The sequence below is a fragment of the Callorhinus ursinus genome, unplaced genomic scaffold, assembly GCF_003265705.2.
Source record: "Callorhinus ursinus isolate GAN/ISIS: 27379988/994484 unplaced genomic scaffold, GSC_fseal_2.0 scaffold4, whole genome shotgun sequence".
Taxonomy (NCBI): domain Eukaryota; kingdom Metazoa; phylum Chordata; class Mammalia; order Carnivora; family Otariidae; genus Callorhinus; species Callorhinus ursinus.
In genome coordinates, this window is record NW_027397066.1 from 126,865,204 (window position 1) to 126,891,039 (window position 25,836).

The 25,836-nt window shown below is 39.5% G+C and overlaps 1 protein-coding gene across 13 annotated transcripts in view; it reads right to left on the reverse strand.

Moving 5' to 3' along the window:
• SH3D19 (SH3 domain containing 19) overlaps positions 1 to 25,836 on the reverse strand; it is a 176,025-nt gene that overhangs the window by 56,114 nt on the left and 94,075 nt on the right. For 2 of the 13 annotated variants that reach the window (XM_073892365.1, XM_073892355.1), the window contains exon 3: positions 7,510 to 7,567. The exons of the other annotated variants lie outside the window; for them this stretch is intronic. Coding sequence is in view for 1 of the 2 variants with exons in the window: in XM_073892355.1 (XP_073748456.1) it covers positions 7,510 to 7,567 (58 nt within the window). In the remaining variant the exon portion in view is untranslated. The remainder of the gene's footprint in view (positions 1 to 7,509; positions 7,568 to 25,836) is intronic. 13 annotated transcript variants of the gene reach the window in all.

A 25,836-nucleotide genomic window follows, 5' to 3' on the forward strand; every position in this document is an offset into this window, starting at 1 on the left:
CTGATCAGAGGAGGAAGCAGCAGAGCCTGGTGGTTCAGAGAGTTGGTTCTAAAATCTAAATGTTCATATGTACTCCCGGTGCCTCCACATGCTAGCTGGTGTGATTTCGTGCAAATTATTTAGCTTCTCTTCTCATTCTCTCATGTGTAAAATCGGGAATAAGTTAACTCCGTCATGAGGTCGTCGTGAAGAGTAAGAGGGAAAATCCATTAAAGCATCTTACACTGGGCCTGGAAAAAAGTGCGTGTTCAATAACACACTACTGTTATCGCAGCTTTATCACTGTTGATGTTTGTAATCTTTAGGGACATCACAAAGCATCTGACAACACATAAAACCCTTGACAGGTTCTCACGTTGGGGTGTGATATCACACAGAAGGCCTAACCATTTATGTTTGATTTTTTTTTTTAAAGATTTTATTTATTTATTTGACAGAGAGAGACAGCGAGAGCAGGAACACACAAGCAGGGGGAGTGGGAGAGGGAGAAACAGGGTTCCCGCTGAGCAGGGAGCCCGATGTGGGACTCGATCCCAGGACCCTGCAATCATGACCTGAGCCGAAGGCAGCCGCTTAATGACTGAGCCACCCAGGCGCCCTAACCATTTATGTTTTTAAAAGATTTTTTTTTTTTTTTTTTTTTTGAGATTTACTTTGCTCTCCTCTGGTTTCTGCTGTTCCAATGAAGCCTGAGCCTAGGCCACTTGGCAAAACAAAGGACTGCCAAAGTGCATCTTCACTCCATTCTACACGTATAAACCTATGTCCTGGCCCTCAGCAGAGTTGATCTGGAGCTTCTGCCTTCTGCTCTTCAAGTACTGCTGCCCTTTGCTCTTAAGGGACAGATAAAAACCACTCCTGCCACATGACAAAGACCCTTCTAAGAGGGAAATGAAGGGTTACGTACGGGACACAGCTTTCAGATTCTGAGGAGAAGAACCGAAAGCTGAGGTCAAGAAAGAAAAGTGTCAGGTCTAATTCCTGATGACTTATCTTCCTCCAGGACTCTGGGGGAGCTCCCTGGCTGTTCAGAGTCCCCTTCTATCCTTTTTTCCCACACTTTTACAGTAAGCCCTTTTAGGCTGTGTTTTGGGTCACTGTCTACTACTGCGTTTACACATAGCCTTAGTGTTAAGGTGTTTTTAAGACAGAAAATTGCAGTCAGGAAATGACAGACGTTGGCGGGGATGCGGAGAAAGGGGAACCCTCCTACACTGTTGGTGGGAATGCAAGCTGGTGCAACCACTCTGGAAAACAGTGTGGAGGTTCCTCAAACAGTTGAAAATAGAGCTACCATACGATCCAGCAATTGCACTACTGGGTATTTACCACAAAGATACAAATGTAGGGACCCGAAGGGGTACGTGCACCCCAGTGTTTATAGCAGCAATGTCCACAATAGCCAAACTGTGGAAAGACCCAAGATGTCCATCGACAGATGAATGGATAAAGAAGAAGTGGTATATATACACAATGGAATATTATGCAGCCATCAAAAGGAATGAGATCTTGCCATTTGCAACGACGTGGATAGAACTAGAGGGTGTTATGCTGAGTGAAATAAGTCAATCAGAGAAAGACATGTATCATATGACCTCACTGATATGAGGAATTCTTAATCTCAGGAAACAAACTGAGGGTTGCTGGAGTAGGGGTGGGGTGGGAGGGATGGGGTGGCTGGGTGATAGACATTGGGGAGGGTATGTGCTATGGTGAGCGCTGTGAATTGTGCAAGACTGTTGAATCACAGATCTGTACCTATGAAACAAATAATGCAATATATGTTAAGAAAAAAAAAGAAGAAGAAGATAGCAGGAGGGGAAGAATGAAGGGGGGTAAATCGGAGGGGGAGACGAACCATGAGAGATGATGGACTCTGAAAAACAAACGGAGGGTTCTAGAGGGGAGAGGGGTGGGGGGATGGGTTAGCCTGGTGATGGGTATTAAAGAGGGCACGTTCTGCGTGGAGCACTGGGTGTTATGCACAAACAATGAATCATGGAAAACTATATCAAGAACTAATGATGTAATGTATGGTGATTAACATAACAATAAAAAATTTTTAGGGCGCCTGGGTGGCTCAGTTGGTTAAGCGACTGCCTTCGGCTCAGGTCATGATCCCAGAGTCCCGGGATCGAGTCCCGCGTCGGGCTCCCTGCTCAGCGGGGTTCTGCTTCTCCCTCTGACCCTCTTCCCTCTTGTGCTCTCTCTCTCTCTCTCAAATAAATAAAATCTTTAAAAAAAAATTTTTTTTTAAAGAAAGAAAATTGCATCTTAACAGAGTTTAACCTAACGAAACCAATTTCTAATAAGATTTGAGCAATGAAGAGGATGATGAAAACTGCTTACTCTTACATATGCCAAACACAAGATCTTTTTTACGAATGAAGAAAATAAGGTGTAGAGGTTAGGTATTCTGTCTGCAGTCACATAGCTGGTAAGTGGCAGAACCAGATGTGAATTTACTACCATCTCATTACAGTCCAGAAGATTCATGCTTGAGTGGATGGGTAAAAGTTTCTAGATGCTTTACAAAGTTTAATATGTAGGCAAATATCCTCAAGCATAAAGCTAATCCAAAAAATTTCACACTGGAGTCACCTCCAGACTCTGCAGATACAGGAGAAAGCAAAATAAAAGTTCCTAGGTATGGGGGGAGCGCTGGGAGCTGCTGTGGCACGCAGGGAGTTGAGAGCAGTTTGTGAAAATGGAATTTCAAGCAGTAGTGATGGCAGTTGGAGGGGGATCTCGGATGACAGATCTGACTTCCAGCATTCCCAAACCTCTGCTTCCAGTTGGGAACAAACCTTTAATTTGGTACCCATTGAACCTGCTTGAGCGTGTTGGATTTGAAGAAGTCATTGTCATTACAACCAGGGATGTCCAAAAGGCTCTATCTGCAGAATTCAAAATGAAAATGAAGCTAGATATTGTGTGTATTCCTGATGAAGCTGACAAGGGGACTGCAGATTCTCTTCGCCAAATACATCCAAAACTTAAGACAGATGTACTAGTCCTGAGCTGTGATCTGATAACAGATGTTGCCTTACATGAAGTTGTGCACCTGTTCAGAGCTCATGATGCATCACTTGCCATGTTAATGAGAAAAGGCCAAGATGCCTTAGAACAAGTTCCAGGTCAAAAGGTGGGGAAAAAAACCAGTGGAGCAGCGTGACTTCATTGGAGTGGACAGCACAGGAAAGAGGCTGCTCTTCATGGCTAATGAAGTGGACTTGGATGAAGAGCTGGTCATTAAGGGATCCATCCTGCAGAAGTAAGCCCTAGGGTTTTTCTTTCTGGCAATTCTCCTTGTCTTAAAACAAAATAAAACCACCCAGTGGATGGGAAAGGGGGAATGAAAACTAGATTATACTGTGTGAAATTGGAAAAAAAAGAAAAAAAAGTTCCTAGGTATGATGTTTTGATATTGTCAAAAACAACAAAGCAAACCATAATGGTCATTCTTAATCTCACCTAAGAAAATCCAACTGGATCATGTTTTATCTATCATAATGAAACAGTCTAAAAAAATATTCATTTATAAACATTTTATTTATTTGTCAGAGAGAGAGAGAGCACAAGCAGGGGGAGAGGCACGCAGAGGGAGAAGGGGAAGCAGGCTTCCCGCTGAGCAGGGAGCCCAACGTGGGGCTTGATCCCAGGACCCCAGGATCATGACTTGAGCCGAAGGCAGACGCTTAACCGACTGAGCCACCCAGGCGTCCCCTAAAAAATATTTATACAACTTTCAAAGCAATATCTTATTTCCAAGCTTTAAATAATTTCCCCTGCCCCCTCTCTCTGGTGAGGAAAACTGTTTCCACAAACCAGAACATGAAGTTACTGGATTTGGCTAAGTTTGGCACACAAATCAGAACAATACCCGCAAGTGCCCATCATCATCATCACACCTGGTTTTGGAGTTCCTTCTCTGTGCAGAGGCAACTGAATATATGGTTAAAAATACATTCTTTGTAAAAACACTCAAAGCCATGGGCACATTATTAAAGTACTAGTCAGTAAAGTCATTTGCTTAACAAAGAGTTAAGCTAATGTGATCTAGAGGTGAGCCCTCATCAAGCTGATAAACCGGCCAGTGAACATAAAGTTTATCTCTTTGTACCATCTTCTCCAAAGGCTCTCAACATTTGGATTGATTCACCTCCATTTCCTAGCAGAAAGGTTTAATCAGATTTGTGTAATTTTTGCAGACTGGAAGAGGTATTGTTTCATCCATTCTCATACAACCAATGCTTATTATATATATAATATGTAATATTGTATATCCATACATCCCTACAGATGTACATACATACAAGACACTACGAATGCCTTGAAAGCATAGACTCTGCTCTCAGTGAGAAAGACAAATATTGCAACCGCCTTTCTATTAATAGTATGTAGGGGTAGGCAAAAGGTCTATGGATGTAAAGAAGGTATGTATCACACTCCATCCTGGGGTCTTAGGGCAAGGCTTCCAAAACGTGACATGTGTATTGAGAGAGACTGAAGAATGTGTAGGAGAAAAGGTTCTGAATAGGGAGTGACAGGCAGCATGTGCAACAAAAGACTGAACATGGGTTGAGCACAGCATATAAGGAAGCCATGGTAAGACATAAAAAGGGTCTGGAATTCAAATGCCATGCCAAAGTGAGAACACGCTATAAAGGTAAGTGCTGATGCCAGGCATCACCAGCCAGGTTAAACACTAAGAATCTATGGGTCAAGGATATGACAGCAAAGTGTCTCAAAAGCAAGTAAGAATTTATCGGGGCCATCTCCTTAGAACAAGCATTGTTGACCATAGATGGTCTGTATGTACCAATCATGGTCTTCGTAGCATGCCTGCCTTTAAAAAAGCATTAATGAATAAACCCTGGAGTGCCAGTATTCTGTATTAAAACTGTGGGCTGATCCACGTTTTTAGAACTAAATACATTGATGATAGGACTGACACACTAATATTTGATGAGATAAATAATGAGTGGAGGTGGGGAAGATAGAGGTGAGCAAGAGGAGGTTTCTGGAAGTGCCAGGAAGGCAATGGAGAAGTCGGGGGTGTCTTATTTATGCATGCGATTATTCATCTATGGACCTCTCACTATGTAGCTGGCATTATACCACAAACGGGAGACACCAATATGAATATACAACCTCTGCCCTCAAGAAGAATGCAGTCATGTTGATAAGATCAATAAATAAAAGATTAAAAAATGTGAAAAAAAAATGTTACACAAGGTATTGTAAGAGGTTAGAAGAAGGGTGTCTAACTTTAGCTCTAGGAGAGTTGAAGAAAACAGAGCTGATGCTTGAATAGAGCTAATCCAAGTTCTCATCCTTAGCACTACTGACATCTGTTAAAGATGAGGGGTTGTCCTATTTATGACAGGATGATCGGCAGCACCCCTGGCCTCTACCTACTGGAGACCAAAAGCATACTTTCTCCCACCCCCTGCCAGCTGTGACAACCCAAAATGTCTCCAGACATTGCCAAATGTCCTCTGGGCAGGTACTGGGCCAGGGAGAATCACCCTCACTTGAGAACCACTAAGTTAGTGGCAACAAAACAGAGCGATAGGATTTATATGGATGCAAAAGAAGCTGACTTTGCCATTTCTGGTTGCCAAGTTGATGGTGGCAGCAGTGGGATAAAATTGGGGGCTGGATGTGAAAGAACAGGACAAAGGCAATGAGGAGACAAGAAAAAAGTAAAAGGAATTTCTAGCACCAAGAACAGTTTTAGAAAAGTGGTACTCTGCTGATACCATTTTTTGAGTCTTTCTCTGATGGAACATTTTTTCATTCTATGGAAAGAAAAAAAAAAACCCTTTCTACGTCAGGTGTTTATAAATCAAGGATTGCCTACACTTAAAAAAATGATAGTTATTTCAGGACTACAATAAGCAAAACTTCTTGACTTGTTCCATTTCAAAAACAAAACCCCCAAAACCCAAAACACCTTCTATGTACTTTTATGAACAAAGCCTTGGACCCACCCTGATTTACTTCTCAAAACAGAAAGCAATAATGTTATATCATGACAAATACTGTGTTTTCATCTTGTGTATCAGTCCAACTTTTATCATCCTATGTTACCTGGTGGAATAAGGTAATATTACGTAATGGAGAAGAAAGTATGAGTTAGTAAATAATATTGTGCTACTGAGACAAATATAGAGCTATAATGCCATTTTAATAATGCCTAAATTAATATCATCATCATAATACGTAGAGCCATATCTGATAAACTGTAGGGAATGGAAAAGAATAGTGTATTACTTTTTTTTTTTTTAAGATTTTATTCATTTATTTGACAGAGAGCACAAGTAGGCAGAGTGGTAGACAGAGGGGGAGGGAGAAGCAGGCTCCCTGCTGAGCAGAGAGCCCGATGTGGGGCTCGATCCCAGGACACTGGGATCATTACCTGAGCCAAAGGCAGACGCTTAATGACTGAGCCACCCAGGTGCCCAAGAATAGTATATTACTTGAAACTAATGAACGCAATTACGCACTAATTCTAAAACTCTTGACGAACCTCCATAGTTTAAAGTTTGGGTATATAACAAGGGGGTGAATTCCTTCTTAAGAATTAGAGAATAAAGATGAGTAAAGAAAAATAATTGAGTTCCAGCCAAATGGTTTTTGCTAAAGCTAAAAACTATTAACAAAACTACAAAATATTTCTGTTAATACTCTGAAAGCTTAGGAAAAAAGTTATAGGAGTTCTGATTTCACTTTTTTAATCACCATTGACAGCTCAATTATAGTAATTAAGATCTATAATACAACATCAAATTACACTGGGAATTTTTCTACTTAATCTTTTTCAAAGCAAGTAAATCATATCTGTGACCTTTACACAGTTCCAGAACAAATAAAGCCAATACATATTTAAATGAGGTTTCATTAACACACCCTACCCATTATAAATTTGTAAAATGAGGGTTTTTTTGTCTTTTTTTAAAGATTTATTTAGGGACATCTGGGTAGCTCAGTTGGTTAAGTGTGTGCCTTCAGCTCAGGTCATGATCCTGGGGTCCTGGAATTGAGTCCCACGTCAGGTTCCTTGCTCAGCAGGGAGTTGCTTCTCCCTCTGCCTGCCGCTCCCCCTGCTTGTGCTTTCTCTCTCTCTCTGACAAATAAATAAATCTTAAAAAAAATATTTATTTATTTCAGAGAGAAAGACAGAGAGAGCAAGCAGAGGGAGAGGGAGACAAACACACCCCCCACTGAGCAGGGAGCCCAATGTGGAGCTCGATCCCAGGACCCTGAGATTATGACCTGAACCAAAATCAAGAGTCAGATGCTTAATGAACTGAGCCATCCAGGCGCCCCTGTAAAATGAGTTCTATTAACAGTCATATCTGTGAGCATAAAGAATATGGAGGAGGACAGGTAGAGAAAAAGCAAATAGGATGCATGATGTACCTACTGGGGCATCACGACTGCAGTGGGAAGAATAAAGAATTTGAAGCCAGCCAGATACCTGCTTTCATATTTCCAACTTACTTATTTGCTGGAACTGTTTTCTTTGTTTTCTTTCTAATGTCTATCTTGTGACTTGTTACTAAGATTGAATGAAAAAAAAAAAAAACCCCACATAAAATATACAGCACAGTGCTTGGCACATATTAGAGTCTCAAAAAATGTTACTTGTATTTCCTACTCTATTTTCCAATACACAATTTTGTCTAGTCCATAATTATGAGGCTGGAATTTCGGGGGCTATCCTGCCAACATCAGTTGAGTGACCCTATAGTTATCATGACCTTATAAATTCAAATAATTGATCATTTGCATTTCAGTTGCAATTATTATTCACTACTTACAACCCTTCTGAGATTCACAATGCATACTTCTCATATACCAAATCTCCTACCAAGCCGAAGCAATAACAAAGCCAAGAGAACAAAATAGACTGACAAGCTTTTGTGATCACTGTATTATCCCTACTGAGAACACAGATCTCTATGCCTTTCCAGCACCCTTTCCATGATGTTTTTCACAAAATGGACATGGTGATCAGTAGCTCTAAAGAGTTTCATATTTCTTTAGCTCTATTAAACAAACAAAAAAAAACCCACAAGTGTTCAAAGATCCTGGAAGAGGCTTTCAACTCTACTATTAATAACTACAGTATATTTAAAATTAGAACATGTCGCCCTGTCCTTCCCATTTTTTGTTTTCTCTGGGTTTTTTTCCCCTACACATGAATGTCTTGACTTCTCTACTCATTAGACTGCCAACTTCTCTACTCATTTTCATAGTGCAAGTCAGTGGAACTGTATCATGTGCTCACCGAACTCCTGTGAACTCAATACTACTCACAGAGAGAAATAAACATAATTTGAATAGTACAGGCAATCCCACCTACAATTTACTTAATAAGCAAATCCCCCCCCCCAAATAATTTTGCTGCTGGTTTTGTTCTGCCGGTCTTTATTCCCAGTTACATCTTCTTGTATGCTCACTTTGCTAAGAGTGTCTGGGTCTAATATTTAACAACAGGTATTCTTCATATAAAATGTCACCTTGATGAACATCTGGTACTCAAGAGAAGGAAAACTGGCCAGGTATGCCTTAAGAAATGGTACATTATTTTTTTTAAAGATTTTATTTATTTTAGGGACGCCTGGGTGGCTCAGTTGGTTAAGCATCTGCCTTTGGCTCAGGTCATGATCCCAGGGTCCTGGGATCAAGCCCCACATCGAGCTCCCTGCTTGGTAGGGAGCCTGCTTCTCCTTCTCCCTCTACTGTTCCCCCTGCTTGTGCTCTCTTGCTCTCTCTGTCAAATAAATAAATAAAATCTTTTTTATTTATTTAATTAGAGAGACAGTGAGAGAACACACGAGCCAGGGGGAGGGGAAGAGGGAGTGGGAGAGGGAGAAGCAGACTCCCCACTCAGCAGGGAGCCCGATGTGGGGCTCAATCCCAGGAGCGTGGGATCATAACCTGAGCCGAACGCAGCAGCTCAACCAACCGAGCCACCCAGGAGCCCCAAGAAATGGTACATTAGACTCCAACATGGCACCTAACTTGGCAACAAACACTGTACTTCGAGTGTCAATTAAGAGAAATTTTGGGGGTCAATCTGCCTAATCACACATTTTCATTGTACTGTATCTTTAGAACCTGTCGGTTTATTATATTTAAAACCTCTGGTAATTCCCAACTAATAAGCAGCACAAAATCTTCTCTGGTGTGCTAAATATCAAACCATGTATAATATATAATAACATACAGTGAGATTAATCAGAAAAAACTTATCTGAGTGGGTTATCTTATATGATGTAGAACACATACAACTAATTCTGAGAGGAGATACAGGGCATAATGTTTACTCAGCACCTAAGAAAGGTGGTATTTACTGTAACATGGGGCAGCAGGATCTTTAACCTCGTCAAATGTGAACACAAAAAAGGCTGAAAACGATCTGAAGTGTGACTGTGTTCAATAAACATCTACTAAATAAACCAAGGAATTAATAACCAAAATTTAGGGCGCCTGGGTGGCTCAGCTGGTTAAGCCACTGCCTTCGGCTCAGGTCATGATCCTGGAGTCCCGGGATCGAGTCCCGCATCAGGCTCCCTGCTCAGCAGGGAGTCTGCTTCTCCCTCTGACCCTCCCCCCACTCATGTGCTTTCTCTCTCTCATTCTTTCTCTCAAAATAAATAAATAAAATCTTTAAAAAAAAAAAAAACCAAAATTTATTTTTTCTAGGGTTATATATTTCCTCCACAGCCTACCTAAAGTGATCTGTAGAAAGAGTTTTAACAGAAAACCTAGAAAGACAAAAAGGGCTAAAATCTAATCCTCTCTTTTCTGGATATACGGCAATATAGTAGTATTAAATTTTATGATTAAAAGTTACTTGTTGGTAAAAGGCAAAAAAGGGATAGCATAGTATTTTTTTTTAAGATTTCATTTATGTATTTGCTAGAGAAAGAGAGCACAAGCAGAGGGAGCGGCGGGCAGAGGGAGAAAGCAGGCTCCCCGCTAAGCAAGGAGCCTGATGAGGGACTCGATCCCAGGACCCTGGGATCATGACCTGAGCCGAAGGCAGATGCTTAACTAACTGAGCCACCCAGGCGTCCCAGGATAGCATAGTTCCTAAGGGGTATCCATTGTATGCCAGGAAAAAGTGAGGGGAATAAGAAAATATTAGACAGGGCGCCTGGGTGGCTCAGCTGGTTAAGTGCCTGCCTTCGGCTCAGGTCATGATCCTGGAGTCCCGGGATCGAGTCCCACATCGGGCTCCCTGCTCAGCAGGGAGTCTGCTTCTCCCTCTGACCCTCTTCCCTCTCGTGCTCTCTATCTCTCATTCTCTCTCTAGTAAATAAATAAAATCTTTAAAAAAAAAAAAAAAGAAAATATTAGACAAATATAAGGCAGTTGAAGTTTGAAACATCCCAATTACATCCAGAGACTGATTTTTCAAATTTTGTCTTATTAGCTGGTTATTTCTGTATTTTTGACCAAAACACAAGCATTCACTTAACTGTTAAGAGTAAATATTCAATTTTCAGGAAATCTAATGCTTATGCTATTCCAGGTATTATGCTAAGTACTAAAGAAACAAGATCAACTAGGACATGGACCCTGCCCATAAGATGCTCATAGTTTAGTCAGAAGCCTACAGACAAGAGAAGAGGTTATGATCTGCTTGTGTTCGGTTTTTCTTAAAATTAGGACTTTCATATACTTTTTACTTTGTATCAGACGTATTCCGGTGTATTATTTCCTCCACTAGACTACAAGGTCCTTCTCAAGCAATGCACATATTGGAATGGTGTTAAAACTTAAATTAGGGGCGCCTGGGTGGCTCAGATGGTTGAGCGTCTGCCTTCGGCTTGGGTCGTGATCCCGGGGTCCTGGGATCGAGCCCTGCATTGGGCTCCCTGCTTGGCGGGGAACCTGCTTCTCCCTCTCCCTCTACTGTTCTCCCTGCTTGTGCTCTCTCGCTCTCTCTATCAAATAAATAAATAAAATCTTTAAAAAAAAAAAAAACTTAAAAAAATAAATAACTACGGCAAATTTTTTAAATTATAAATTTTTAAAGTCCTCTCGGCATGTTCAGATTCTATGCATGTAATATTTTAGATCATATGTAAAGAACAAGTCTTCCTAAAACAACTGACTCATCCAATTATACCCTATTTAACAAAGACTTTTAAAGAATGTAAAGAGAAGTTCTTAAAAAAAAGAGAGACTAGAAAACCCATACCCTTCTCTAAAACCTGTCATCCTGGTTTCCAAAACTACATGCATCAGAGCTTCTACCTAAAAAGGTTGGCACATCCCTCTGGACACTTCTTTATGGACATTCAAGGAAAACCTGGTATAAAGTCCTGTGACAGACATGAGACTGGCATGGGACCTTACCTGGCAAGAGAAATCAGAACATGGAAAGTTTGGCAGAAACCCAAAGAGTCACTAGGTCATATAACAGAAGGAAAAATTAAAAGCCGATTTCCCTACATCACAGTCCATATATGGAGTCCTAACACCTGTATAATAGAAAGAAACATCAAGTAAAAAAAAACCCTGTCCAAAGATGAAAGAATGCTCAAGGAGAAAAGAAGGGGAAAAATTTCTCAAAACCTACTAGTTTATCACCTACCTGGAAACACCTGCTTTTTGGTGTTTGTTTTTTACTAAATAAATATTTATATATATATAGGTTCCCATCAAAACATATAACCTACTTTTGTCTTCCCTTGGTTCTATGATGCAAAATAATAGAGGACAGTGGGATGGAGAAGAGGTAAGGACACTGCCTCCCACACTTGCTGCTGTGAACTCAGAGGCGTACCTGGTAACACTCTCGATGTGAGAGTTACGGAGAAGAGCTCTTAATTCTTGTATTTCTGGCTATCACTTTTAGTTATCTTTTTACTTCCTTTTTTTTAAGATTTTATTAATTTATTTGACAGAGAGAGAGAGAGACAGTGAGAGAGGGAACACAAGCAGGGGGAGCGGGAGAGGGAGAAGCAGGCTTCCCGCCGAGCAGGACCCTGGGACCCTGACCTGAGCCGAAGGCAGACGCTTAAAGACTGACCCAGCCAGGCGCCCCAATCTTTTTACTTTCTTAATGCATGAACAAATCTAATACTTTAAAAATAACCTGAAATTAACTATTCTTTTAGGGACATTGAAAGTCAAAGGAATATATATATATATATGTAAGAAAATGACAATATCCGATTAATAAATTATTTTAATTTTAGGTCATACACGAAAGGATAGGAAGGAGGGAAAGACGAAAAGTGGAATTGGATTCCATATACAACCTGATAAGCCCATCAAAGTAGAAGTGGGTGAATTATTTAGTGGAGATACAATTAGCATAGACCAATATTTTTGGGTTTTGTTTTGACATCATTCCTGACCCATTTTAAATCATTCAGTATTGAAACCTAGAAGATATTAACTGCACAGAACAAGTGCCTGGTATTTCTTGATGATGTGGCTATCAAAATCAGCACTAAAACTCAAAAGTTCCAGAAGCAGCTCATATTTGGAGCTCAGTTAGCAACAAAATATGTTAAAAACAAAGTGGTGTGTGCATGCATATGAATATTTGGAAAGATGTCTTAACCTTAGCATTCCAGTAAGACCAAATTCGTCTTAATTAAAATTCAGCATCTTATGGGCAGGGTCCATGTCCCAGTATAATATTCTCTTAAAAAAATAAAACCTTACTATTAATAGAAACATATGAAAAATCAGAGGGTTTAGTAGAAGGCAGCAGAGAAATAAAAAAGGTGAGAAACATGATTTTGTGTTTCTCCATTCTTTATGGGATTAAAATAACACTGCCTCAAGGGATGATAGCTTGCTACTTTTCACTGCAAAAACAAATACATATTTTAAGCATCTGAAACTGATCAAAATATTAATTAAGTGATGCTTCCAACAAGTTAGAAAGAAATCAGGTCAGTCTGAAACCCTGACTTTAAAAATCTAAAAAAGGTATTACTTCTAAAATGTTAGTTCTATTTTTATTTAAAATATCGAGGCAGATAGTTGTTTAAATGTTATTAATAAGAATAATAAATTATTTAGGTTATAGGATGCTACAAGATTTTTCTACACTAATAATTTTTTTAAGTATCTTTTAAAGGAGAGTGCCATAGCCACCCATTTCTCACCTTTATAATCTCTTGATCAAAGATATTAAGTTGGCTAAGCCCTTTCTTTTGCCCTTTGTAAAATGCATTACATTTCTATCTTTTCACCAAATCTTAGTAATATCTAATAAAGCAGAACAGATTTAATCAACGGTGGAGGAAACAATGAAGCAATAAACACATACAAAACAGCAAAACCTAATCAATATAATTTCATATACTAAAGGCCTTAAGAAAGCCTTCATTTTACTAATAAAAACAATTTTTCAAAGTTTTTATTCAAATTCCAGTTAGTTAACATACAGTGTAATATTAGTTTCAGGCATACAATATAGTGATTCACACTTCCATACATCACCCAGTGCTCATCACAAGTGCCCTCCTGAATCCCCATCATCTATTTCACCCACCCACCCACGCACCTCCCCTCTGGTAACCATCAGTGTGTTCTCTGTAGGTAAGAGTCTGTTTCTTGGTTTGCCTCTCTCTCTTTGTTTTTCCCCCTTGCTAGTTTGTTTCCTTTCTTTCTTCAATTCCAGGTATGAATGAAATCATAATATATTTGTCTTTCTCTGACTGACTTACTGAACCTAGCATAATACTCTTTGTCTCCATCCATTTCATTGCAAATGGCAAGATTTCATTTTTTATGTTTGAGTAATATTCCACTGCATGTATACACCACATCTTCTTTTTGCTTTCTCAGATCTAGGGTTAGTATTAGGGCTAGGGCCAGGATTAGGGTTAGTTAAGACCAGGATGAGGGTATGTGCCTCATATCTTACAGGTCAGAGACGACCCCCGAGGGTTAGGTTGAGGGTTAGGGTTCAAGTTAGGGGTTAGGAGTTAGGCTTCTGGTTTGTGCCTGGCATCCTGCAGTTCAGAGACCTCTTCAGGGAGTGAAACCAGGCTTTGCTGGCAGCGAAGAAGAGACATGGCCAAGATCTACTGAACTGAGGCAAGGAGTTGCCTTGGGGCTCCAGATCCTCTTCTTTAAATAGAAACAAATTTTTAAAAATTCATTTAACCGAGTCCTCAAAAACAGGCAGTTCTTAAAGAGTTTTTTGTTAAAGCCTAAGACTGACCAAGAATGTAAGACGGAACACAGAAACAGCTAAGTTCATGCTAACAACACATGGATTTGTTCTCTGGGAATTGGAACAGAAACTTCAACAGTGAGTAGGCGTGAAAACTTTTACTGCAAATATTCGATAACTTCTCCATTACATAAGGAGTGCAAGCAGCGTGCACATCAGCTAATGTCTATTTTTTGCAAAGCCACTGGAAAACTTTACCCCTGGATAGCAAGAATATATGTGGTAGCTAAAGGACTTAAAGTCTTTTAAAATTATGACTATCAAGAGTTATATGAAATTACCCAACAGGTATAGCAATAGACAGGTATAGGCTGGGGAGCAGAAAAGCAGATTTTAGGATACATATTATGTATTTGAGGATACCTTCATTTAAGTGTATGACTCCATTAAGCCTGTAGGCACTGAGCCCATCTGCCCTCAAACAGGTGGTTCTATATTTACAGGATTCAAAAAAGACTCACAGAGAGTACAATGTACCTCCTATAAGCATCAGAAGGAGGCAGAAAGGAGGGGAGCAAGAAGATAACAGAAGAGGATGTAGGACAGAACCGCAGGTATGGGGTCTGGCTGAACAAAGGATGGAGCACTACATGTGAGGTTGAGGAAAACAAGGTTTCCAAACACTCTCCACATAAGGACTCTGCTTGAGGCATGATGAAGCCCATACTGGCGCCACACTTCGAAATAAACAACCTTCTACACAGGAGATTTATGCTGCCCCTGTCCCCATTTATTCTCTCCTCTTGCACTCACACTGGAAAGGAAAGGCATTTTATTTAGCTACTCTCACCAAGTCCCTCTTACGGTTGAAATGGCTTTGCACTCTGTGGCAGAGACACAAAGCATGGCCAACTGGTATTAGAATTTACTTCTCTAAGGTAGATAAACAGATCCCCAAACCAACGATTTAGTATGAGCTCTTTGTATTTATTTTTTATTTTTTTAGATTTCTTCATTTTTTATTTGAGAGAGAGAGCATGAGATGGGGAGAGGCAGATGGAGAAGGAGAGGCAGACTCCCCACCGAGCAGGGACCCAATGCGGTACACGATCCCAGAACCCCGAGATCATGACCCGAACCAAAGGTAGACACTTAACCAACTAAGCCAACCAGGTGTCCCTGAGCTCATTATTTTTTAAAAAGTGATTTAAAAATGCATTTTTAAAATCTTACTTAAAAAAACTATATATACAAACACATATACATACACATATATGCACACACATATACACATACAAATATGTACTATATATTATGCATTTTTATATTTTTTTACTTGTATAAGAAAAATGAGAACTTATCTACCCAGTGGTGTGCTGGTGCCAGTTCATACTGGCTTATGAGAGCTGACAAATTTTCAGAAATTTTGCAGGCCAGTTGTTAGACATAGCCACTATTAAAAATTATATAAACTTAAAGTATATGAACTTACAATTAACAAATCACATAAAAGCAAAAGTAATAAATACTCAAAACTTATTTCCTATTTATTTTACCACATTTTACTATTATCTATGCTCTTGAGATTATTAATGCCTATTACGTCTGTATGGTGGAAATACTGTATAATGATGTGCTACTGAGCAACTCTTCCAATTCACCATCAGTGGTGTCATGTTCATAGCTTGAAATTGGCTACAGCTGGAGGCTTTACAAACAAAAATTGGCAAACCAGGGCTTAATTTATCACTTTATTGATTGTTTAGATTTAAGGAAATGTTAATAATGCAGATTCAACATAACATGTTGTGTTTGTAGAGGTTACATCATGAATAGCACAAAACACTGAGGAAACATTCTTCCAATATTTGAATACTATAATCTGAATCCGCAAAGAAGTTGCTCAGCTCATAAAACAAAGGGGGGAAAATTCTGACATATGTTTCGGTTGTTTCACTTTCATCTTATTCATTAATATAAACAAAAATATCAACCAACATTCATATTAGAATTACACTCAAAGAGCTGGTTGTTAGACATTTATCAGCACACTACCGCATATGCCCAAAATGTTAACCATTATAGTTGTTTCTAAAAGGTACAGATTATGATTTGCTATCTACTTATTTTTCTGTATTTTCCAAGTTTTACATAATAAACATTATTGTTTTTATAAGTTATCTTTTTTTTTTTAAAGATTTTATTTATTTATTTGACAGACAGAGACACAGCGATAGAGGGAACACAAGCAGGGGGAGCGGGAGAGGGAGAAGCAGGCTTCCCGTGGAGCAGGGAGCCTGATGCAGGGCTCGATCCCAGGACCCTGGGATCATGACCTGAGCAGAAGGCAGACGCTTAACGACTGAGCCACCCAGGCGCCCTACAAGTTATCTTTTAAAAAGATTTGTTGTAGCAAAACATCAAAACAAAAAGTAATAGATTCATGGGGTGCCTGGCTGGCTCAGTCAGTGGAGCATACAACTCGTAATCCCTGGATCATGCGTTCGAGAGCCCCACACTGGGTATAGATACTACTTAAGAAGATTAAATTAGAAAGCTGTCAAATTCATGACTTTTGAATAATTAAAGCTGCATGCAAACCATCACATAATTAATCACCTTCTGGAAACAGCAGGAGGAGATCAAATCAAGATGCCATGACAGCAGTGAAAATCCTCCCAGAGTCCTAGCACAAACAGTAGCACGCCTATAACTTCAAAACCATTTACAAAAAGAAAACCGTATATTTCACAAGGCTCTAGTGCTCCAGCATAAAATAAAAAGCCAAGGAGTTAATAATCAAATTAAGTGAACATAAACATTTAGAATTTAAAAATCATTGATGTAACTATTATTCTCTTAGTATATTCTATGTTCTAAAGATTCTCCTAGGTGCCGGGGAATTAGAGTAAAAAAGATGAGCCCCTGGTCCAGTTAAGCGGAGAAGACAGGAAAGTAAACAGGCAATTTGTCTTTAAGTGGGCAATTTTAATACAGACTAGGAAATGTGAAAACATCCAAGGATATGCGGAATCTTTAAAATACATATCACAGATACAGAACTAATCATGAATGTCAATTCAAATGAAATACAACTGACAGAATAAAATATAACCAAGTTTTTAAAAATAATAAAATAGATCCTCAGTGGCAAGACTGTGCAGATATGAACAGTAACATTTATCTCCTTGCAGGACCCAAAGCCAAAGTCACTCCTCAAACTCCCACAGCTCGTCCAGTGTTGGCATTTTCAGAACTGGCTTGGCATGATGGTCCAGCCTTAGATCAAACTTCTAGTGTCATTTGAAATCATCCTGCTCACACCTATAACCAATGGCTGTCACCTTTAGAATGTCTGTAAGATACGCAAGTTGTTTCTGGGCCACGGCCCATCCTTTTATGAGAATTCCCAACAATGGAAATCAACTGAAATGAATGTGTATATGGATAGATGGATGGGCAGGTAAGCAGGTGGACAAACAGGCAGATGAATAGATGGATAAACTTTTTTCTTAACAACCTTACTTTCGAAAAAGAAGATACATTATTTAATAATTTGTACTACTTGTAGGTCCCACCTATCTAGGTAGCAAGCATCCTTCCTATTTTATTGATGGAGTGGCAGAGAGATGAAAGCCTCGCCAAACACCTGAAGCTGGTGTCATAAAGTCACCCATTTTGCTTCCAGACAGATACTCTGTTAAAACTAGGACCATAATTTTCCTAGGAGACATATACAGCTGTTTCAGGCTGAGGGAACCCAGTCACATGATATTTGGGATTCTCTGTGGAATTTGGAGAGAAGAAGAGAAGATGGAGACAAAAGAGGAAAGAGAAACGTAGCTGTTGGTGGTAGGGTTAGCATCAACGACATGAGTCCAAACTTTACTTCAAATTCTACCTCATTCCCATAAGCCACAACCCTGACACCAAGGGTCTAAGAAAGCCTGGGTGGAATTCCCCTGAAAGGACAGTCAACAACAGCGGCAACCGTTCCCCCATTATCACCACGAGCGATGTAGAACAATCCTGGGAAGTGGGGGAGGGGAGCAGGGCTACCAGATGATTTCAGCAGCCTGAGAAGACAACAGTGTGTCAAGAAAACCAACACACAAATACCAATCAGAAAGGTTTTCTCTAGCTCATTTATTTTTGCAGGTAGCCTCAAAAAGGAATACACTTTTTGAGCTCCTCAGATTTCTAGTTGTTTCTCGTCTTTCTCTCAAATCAAGAAACATTAACTCATCATCTGCTCCGTATCAAACCTGGAGATATAAAGATGAACATCAGCCCTTCCAGTGGGGAGCCAGACTTATAAACATATAAACTATAATACAAGATGATTTGTGCTCCAGCTAGAATTACGCTGAAGTAATTAGGAAGGGATCTTCAATTTGTTCATTTTATCCCTGTGATATCAAAATGTTTCAAATAGTAACTTTGGTCCTGATTTAAAAGTTTAACATAGGGGTGCCTGGGTGGCTCAGTCGGTTGGGCGTCTGCCTTCGGCTCAGGTCATGATCCCAGGCTCCAGGGATCGAGCCCCACATCGGGCTCCCTGCTCGGCAGGGAGCCTGCTTCTCCCTCTCCCTCTACTTGTGTTCCCTCTCTGTCAAATAAATAAATAAATAAAAATCTTTAAAAAAAAAAAAAGTTTAACATAAAGACTGTACTTGTATTTCCTTTTAACTCTAACATTTCAGAAGTATTTGTTTTCAAACTAGGACTTTCTATAGGAACCAATGACCTTTCCCTCACTGAAGTAATTCAGCCTCGATCATTTCATCTTATACTATCTGGTGAAGCAGAATGAAAACTGAATGAATCGCTGAAACTTACTTTGTCACAGTAATTTGTATGTATGTTTTTTGGGGGAGGATCTTTTTTAAAATTGTAAAGTTTTGTAATAGTTTTGGATTTATGGAAATGTTGAGTTTCCTTATGCCCCACACCTACTTTCCCCTACTGTTCACATCTTACACTAATTATGTGACATCTGTCACAATTATGTATGTGTTTTTAAACACTCTGATCATGTAAACTCTCTATTTTCCCATGTTTTATTTGTGAGAGATTATAGAAGGTACTAGAAAAGATCTCCTACAGGAATTGGCAGAACACTGAACTATAAACACTGAGTGACAGCACTGTTCCAAGAACAACAAAAACACTGTCAAAACCCAAACATTCTTCTCAAGGTGAAGTCATGTCCAAACTGAGGTAAGGTCATGGAGGCCTATTCACAGGGCTTGCCACTTTGACTAGCTCCATATAAACAAAGAATATTTGGGGTGGTATTTTATAAAGAAGATAATTTACTAGTAAAAGGAAGACAAATTCAGGAGACATGAAGACTGCCACCCTTAACAGAGTTTAAAGTAAATCAGGATGGGGTGAAATTTCTGTAGATTTATTTTTAGGGTTCTAATTACCTAGATTTAGTATAAACTACTTCAGTGCCTTGCAAAGTGCTTATCACACACAACTACTTGTTGAATATAAGTGAATCCCACTTTCAAGTATGTCATTATACAGAAACCCCCAATACATCAGTCTGATTATCAAATTTGCATTCCTCAATGTTTCATGGAGATGTTACTTTCTTAAGTCATGATTCTTCCAACATCAGGCCTAACATAAATGCAAGTTGTGGTTTTGCCTCAGGCCTAAGCAGAACAAATCTATGGGAGATCTGAAGGCTATATTCTCAACAATCACTATTTAAAAGTATTTTATTTAAATACTGAGATCAAGTCCCTTCTTTATGCAAGTTGAAGGCCAGGGAGAAGAGGGAAGAGGTGACCCACCCTCGTACAGAAAGCATCTGTTGTGTTAAGGCTACAAGTAAATTCATGAAGAATGAAGGACTTAGGACCAAGGATCCCTTTTGATAGTGGGCAGACACAGTGAGTGGACTGACTATGTGTGGAGTTTGGAGGTGTGAGGTCTAAGCCCTGCCACCACTCACTTGCAACCATAATCGCATCACTTGATGCAAATTTCCTCATCTCTAATGTGACATTATTGGATTGATCTCTTCCACCCACTACACTAAAATTTTTTTAATATCAAACTTAAATAAGCTCCGAGATCCCAATTTCAATTCTACTGAATAAGAATCCATCACTTAATTGAACTAGAGTGAAGGGAGCTGGACTTGATAACTGATCCATTCTGATGATAACAACAGCTAACCTAACGTACCCGAGCACTGTTTTGTTTTTTGTTTTTTTTTTTAAGATTTTACTTATTTATTTGACAGAGAGAGACAGCGAGAGAGGTAACACAAGCAGGGGGAGTGGGAGCGGGAGAAGCAGGCCTTCTGCTGAGCAGGAAGCCCGATGTGGGGCTGGATCCCAGGACCCTGCGATCATGACCTGAGCCGAAGGCAGACACACGCCCAATGACTGAGGCACCCAGGCATCCCAACTGAGCACTGTTCTAATAACTCACTTCTTTCAACTCACTTGATCCACACATCCACCCCTGGAAGTAGGTACTATTATATCCTAAATTTACAGATTGGAAAAAAGTTTCTGTAACTTAAATGACCAAGGTCTCACAACTTGTGACTGATGAAGCCGAGATTTGATCTGAACTTGGGACAGTCTGGCTCCAGAGCCAGAGTTCTTAGCTACTAATGCTTCACTATCTCACAAAAAGGTCACCTACAACCAAATATTGAGGGGGAAACACACATACACAAAACACTTATGTAAGTGAGAATTGTGGATTAGTTACCAAGAAACCTTGAGAACTTGCCTTCTTTCACCGAATATCCCATGGCTGGAAGATTTAAAGATTTTTATTTATTTATTTATTTATTTATTTATTGAGAGAGAGAGCATGAGAGGGAAGAAGGTCAGAGGGAGAGGCAGACTCCCTGCTGAGCAGGGAGCCCGATGCGGGACTCGATCCCGGGACTCCAGGATCATGACCTGAGCCAAAGGCAGTTGCTTAACCAACTGAGCCACCCAGGCACCCCCCATGGCTGGAAGATTTAAATCAGAAGCCATAGTGCAGGAAGGAAGAAGGTGTCTTGAAAAGTATTAGAAAATGATTTAAGACTTCCATCACTTCTGGGATTTATTCATAATATATAATATGTCAAGGAGTATGTGCAAACAGATGTCTGGAAATTCATGGATCTGCATGTATTTTGTGTTGTTTTAGGAGATCCCATATCACAGTGTTTTTTCCTTTGTTTTTCCTTTTGCTGGTGGAAGAAGACAAAAATGACAGAGACCTCTATTACTCACTAAGGCACAGATCTGGTGTCAGTTTTCATAAGACAAGCAATACATTTCCCTCTTCATACAACATATTATATGGGATATGGTGTGTACATAAAACAAAGTACTACTCTGCTCTATTTTTTAAATATATTCATAGTACCCTATGTGGAAATAAATCCTAAAATCAAGGCTACAGTCTGGGACAGTCCTAAAGCCAATATATGCTAACTATGTAATTTTCATTTCCAAGTTCAATATTGTTATTGTTATTGTTATTTCTTCTAATGGTATTAGATTATCTTGTGAGGTTGAAAGAAACTGAATTGCCTTTAAACTCAAATAAGACGTTTTAACTGTGAGGACATAAGAGTATCTTGGGAATTCCCAGAAACAGGAAGTAGAGCTGAACTTCACACAAAACTGGAAACAAGGCAGTTTCTTGCACAAGCTCTCATTTTTCCTTACTTTCTCTCGAGACCACACCATCTCTACTTTACTCTTCAAATCACCTGCTAGAGTTGGACTCTCACTGCTTGTTCATCAGCATACATGACAGTATTCATCAGTATGTATGTCCCACCAAGCCCAAATCTAGAGTCATTTTCAAAGTCCAGAAAGCCTGGCTCTCAGCTGTCTTTACCCTAAAATTTCAAGAGAAACAACTTGATTATCACAGCATATAGGTCAGAAGTCCATCAGCTACGGCCAAACGGGGCAGGGCCACGTGGAAACATGCTCACAGGTGTCTATCCTTCATCTGGGAGACAGTTCTCAGAGGGGCCAGCGCGGGCTGGTTGCACGGCAAACACACTACACTGCAGTATCACCCCACGGTGTCAAGAGCAGATACTGTCCAGGTCAGGGTGTTTATGCAGACACCAGTTTATGTTCCTGGGTAGAATCCTGCATGACCAGACACCAGGGCTCCAGTACAAAGAACTCTTTAGGATCATAAATACTGCAACTGCACAGTTACAAAACGGATCAAACAGACCTGTCAGAAAGAACTTCTGGTTTACAGACACTTGAAGAGTGCTGATCCTGAAAAGCTGAAAGAACAATGAAACTCCTATCCAAGTGGGTTTCGTCTGCTTAACTGAGGTCCAAAGTAACTGGGATGGCCAATTTTATGTGTCAGCTAGGCTAGACTACAGTCTCCAGTTATTCAAACATTAATTTACGTGTTGCGGTATAGGTATTGTGTAGATGTGGTTAAAGTTCATAATCAGATGACTTGAAGTAATGGGAGATTATCCTAGATAATCTGAGTGGGCCTGATTCAGCTGAGAGGACTTAAGAGCAAAACAGAGCCTTCTCTTAAAGAAAAACTCCTGCTTGTGGATGGCAGCTTCAGTCTATGGACCTACGTTCCAGCCTGCCCTTCGAGGAGATCTACTCTCTGGATTTCTGACTTGCCTAGCCAGCCTTCACAATCACACAAGTCAATTATCTGCAATTAATCTCTCAGTACACATCTCCTATTGGTTCTGTTTTTTTTTTTAATTAAACTCTGTTATAACAACTCAATAATCACTGTAATAACCCTAGAAAACAGGTATTATTATTAGACCCACGAATAGATGAGGAAACTAAAGTACAGAAAAATAAGAAACTGCCCAAGGGAACCCGGCTCCTAGGTGGGGAAGCTGGATTCTAATTCAGGTGGAACCGACGTCTGAACCCAAACACGTTACCTTCTATTCCACAGCCTTTCTGAATGATTCTACCAGTACGAACAGCGCCTAAACAGCTAAAAAGGTAGATTTAAAAGTTCATTTTGGAGTACCCTAAAAGGTTCCCCAAACTTGAACACACACAGTCCCAATTTCAAATACAGGCTCAAGGGATATGAACATTGATGTCTATGCCTCAAATTCAGCTAATCTGAGCCCTGAATGCCCTTGGATGGGCCTCCAAAAGGCTCTGGGCAAGGGGATCTCCAGAGGCTGTGGATTAGTACAAGACTCCTTTGGAAAGTATTGTTTTGGGCCTAAAATAAAGCTTACAGAAATGGGTCATGGTTAACAAACCTGAGTATCCCAACAGAAAAATGAGTTAAATTGAAAGAAGCAAAATTCTTAGTGGTTATTTTCTTCTGATTCAACCACAACAAGGCAGGGCCAGAGAAGATCTTTAACCCTGGTGAGAATGAAACCTTCTTCTGAGCAATTCGGTAGTATATATGAATAATCTTAAAATATTTTTTTGATCCATTAATTTTGATCTATTAATTCCACTGTTAGGAATTTATCACATAAATTGTGATGGTCCACAAGAATGCAGGTTTAAGAATCTTATCACAGCATTGTTGATAATAGTAAGAAATTAGAAAGAAACAAAATGTCTGACAATAGGAAATACCTGATGGAATACCATTAAAAATCATATCCTAGGAAAATTTTTGTAAACTATTGTTTTGTGACAAACAGTATGTACAGTATTATTACATTCATATATATTTTTTTTAAAAATCACATATGCACAGAAAAAAAACTGAACCATCAATTTACCAAGTTAGCATTCAGTGGTTGGACTATGAGTAATTTTAATTTTTTTCTTTTTAAAAAATAAACTTTCAGGCGCCTGGGTGGCTCAGTTGGTTAAGCGACTGCCTTCGGCTCGGGTTATGATCCTAGAGTCCCGGGATCGAGTCCCACATTGGGCTCCCTGCTCAGTGGGGGTCTGCTTCTCCCTCTGACCCTCTTCCCTCTCGTGTTCTCTGTCTCTCATTCTCTCTCTCAAATAAATAAATAAAATCTTAAAAAAAAACTAACTTTAAAAAAATAAACTTTCTAAAATAAAAATGTATTACTTTGTAGTACAAGTTTTAATCATAATTTATAAGTTTAGTGAAAAGGGGAAATTTCATGATATAATGTTAAATAAAAATAATTTTATGGAACAGTGTATTCATGAGCCTCTATGTTAAAATTACAGTATCTGTTTGAAAAGATACAAACCAGAAAAAAAATATATCAAAATGTAATAGTGATTAACTGTGAGGTAAGATTATAGATGTTTTTTTCTTTTATATACTTATTTTTTCCCCAAACTTTCTATCATGAACATATTCTGCTTTATAAGCAGAACAAATGAATGCAATTTCATTAGGGGGTTAAAAAAGCAATGGTGTTAAAGGTTGGAATTCACCATATGGAAAAATTCTGAAAAGCACAGTTCAGCTGATAAGAATTTTTTCTCTTTGGAACTTCTCTTTAGAATCTGTAACCAAAGAGAAACTACTGGGCAATAGAGAGAGGGATAAACTTAAAGTCCTGCTTGTCATCCCTAGCTAGCATCCCTGAATCGACTGCCTGCATAAGGCAGTGAGTGGGCTGGGGACAAGATTATCTACAGGAAACCACTTTACAATGGAGGGCATGTTTGTCTTTTTGACACAATGTTACTATGAGGCATTCAGACAATCAGATAACTAACATTTTCCTTTTATTCTTTTATTTTCTTAATTTCCAAAGGGTACTGATTCTCAATCCTGCTTTCCGAAAGGAGAGTCACATGTGAGTCTTTCTTGGGCACGCCTGCCTCCTTTTTGCAGCATTTAGTTACAAGTGTCGCACAAGGGTAGGCAAGCTCATGCTGCACCTTTGCAGGGCTCCTCTGCAGCTGGAACAAGATCCAAAGTGACAAAAACTTGATTACCCGATTTATTATCTAGAGGAGGACGTAATCAAAAGGGAAGCCCCCAACCTTGAAATTGTATTTTTTGGACAAGGCCTGATGTCTGGTCTGAGAAGGGTTTTATGTATAAGGGGAAGAATGAATTTTGATCAAGAGCAGTTAACTGTTAATAAGACAGGAGGTGACTGGGCTACTGAGGGGCTGTTCAGCAATTTTGTGCACACCAAGATTCTACCAGGAATTAGTTGGTACACTTTTGTGGTTTATAGTCCTAATCAATGCTCTTGAAGAAGGTGATATATGCTGTGCCATTAAGGAAAAAGATTTAAATTAAAAACTGAAGTCCAGCTGTATGAGGATATTTATTAGCTGGGGTAAAACCATAACCTAGGAACAGACTGAGATCCACAAAGACGTATACAAAGTTCATTCAACTAAAGGCCATTTATCATAGATGTTGTAAATAACTGCTTCAAACTATACTGCAGAAAAATAAAGGACAAATATAAAATATAACTAACCAAAGGGAAATAGAGAAATGAATTAGAATGAAAAAATTTAAGGGCTAGGCATTTCCTACGCTCCTTGGACTGCTGAGAAATGGGTGGCCATGCATGTCCACCCTGAGAAAAAGTAACGAATACAGGCCCAGCAGCTGTTCCAAAGTTAACTGCCTGCTGACAGTTTAAGTTGAAACAACCTCAGGGCGCCTGGGTGGCTCAGTTGGTTCAGCGACTGCCTTCGGCTCAGGTCATGATCCCGGAGTCCTGGGATCGAGTCCCACATCGGGCTCCC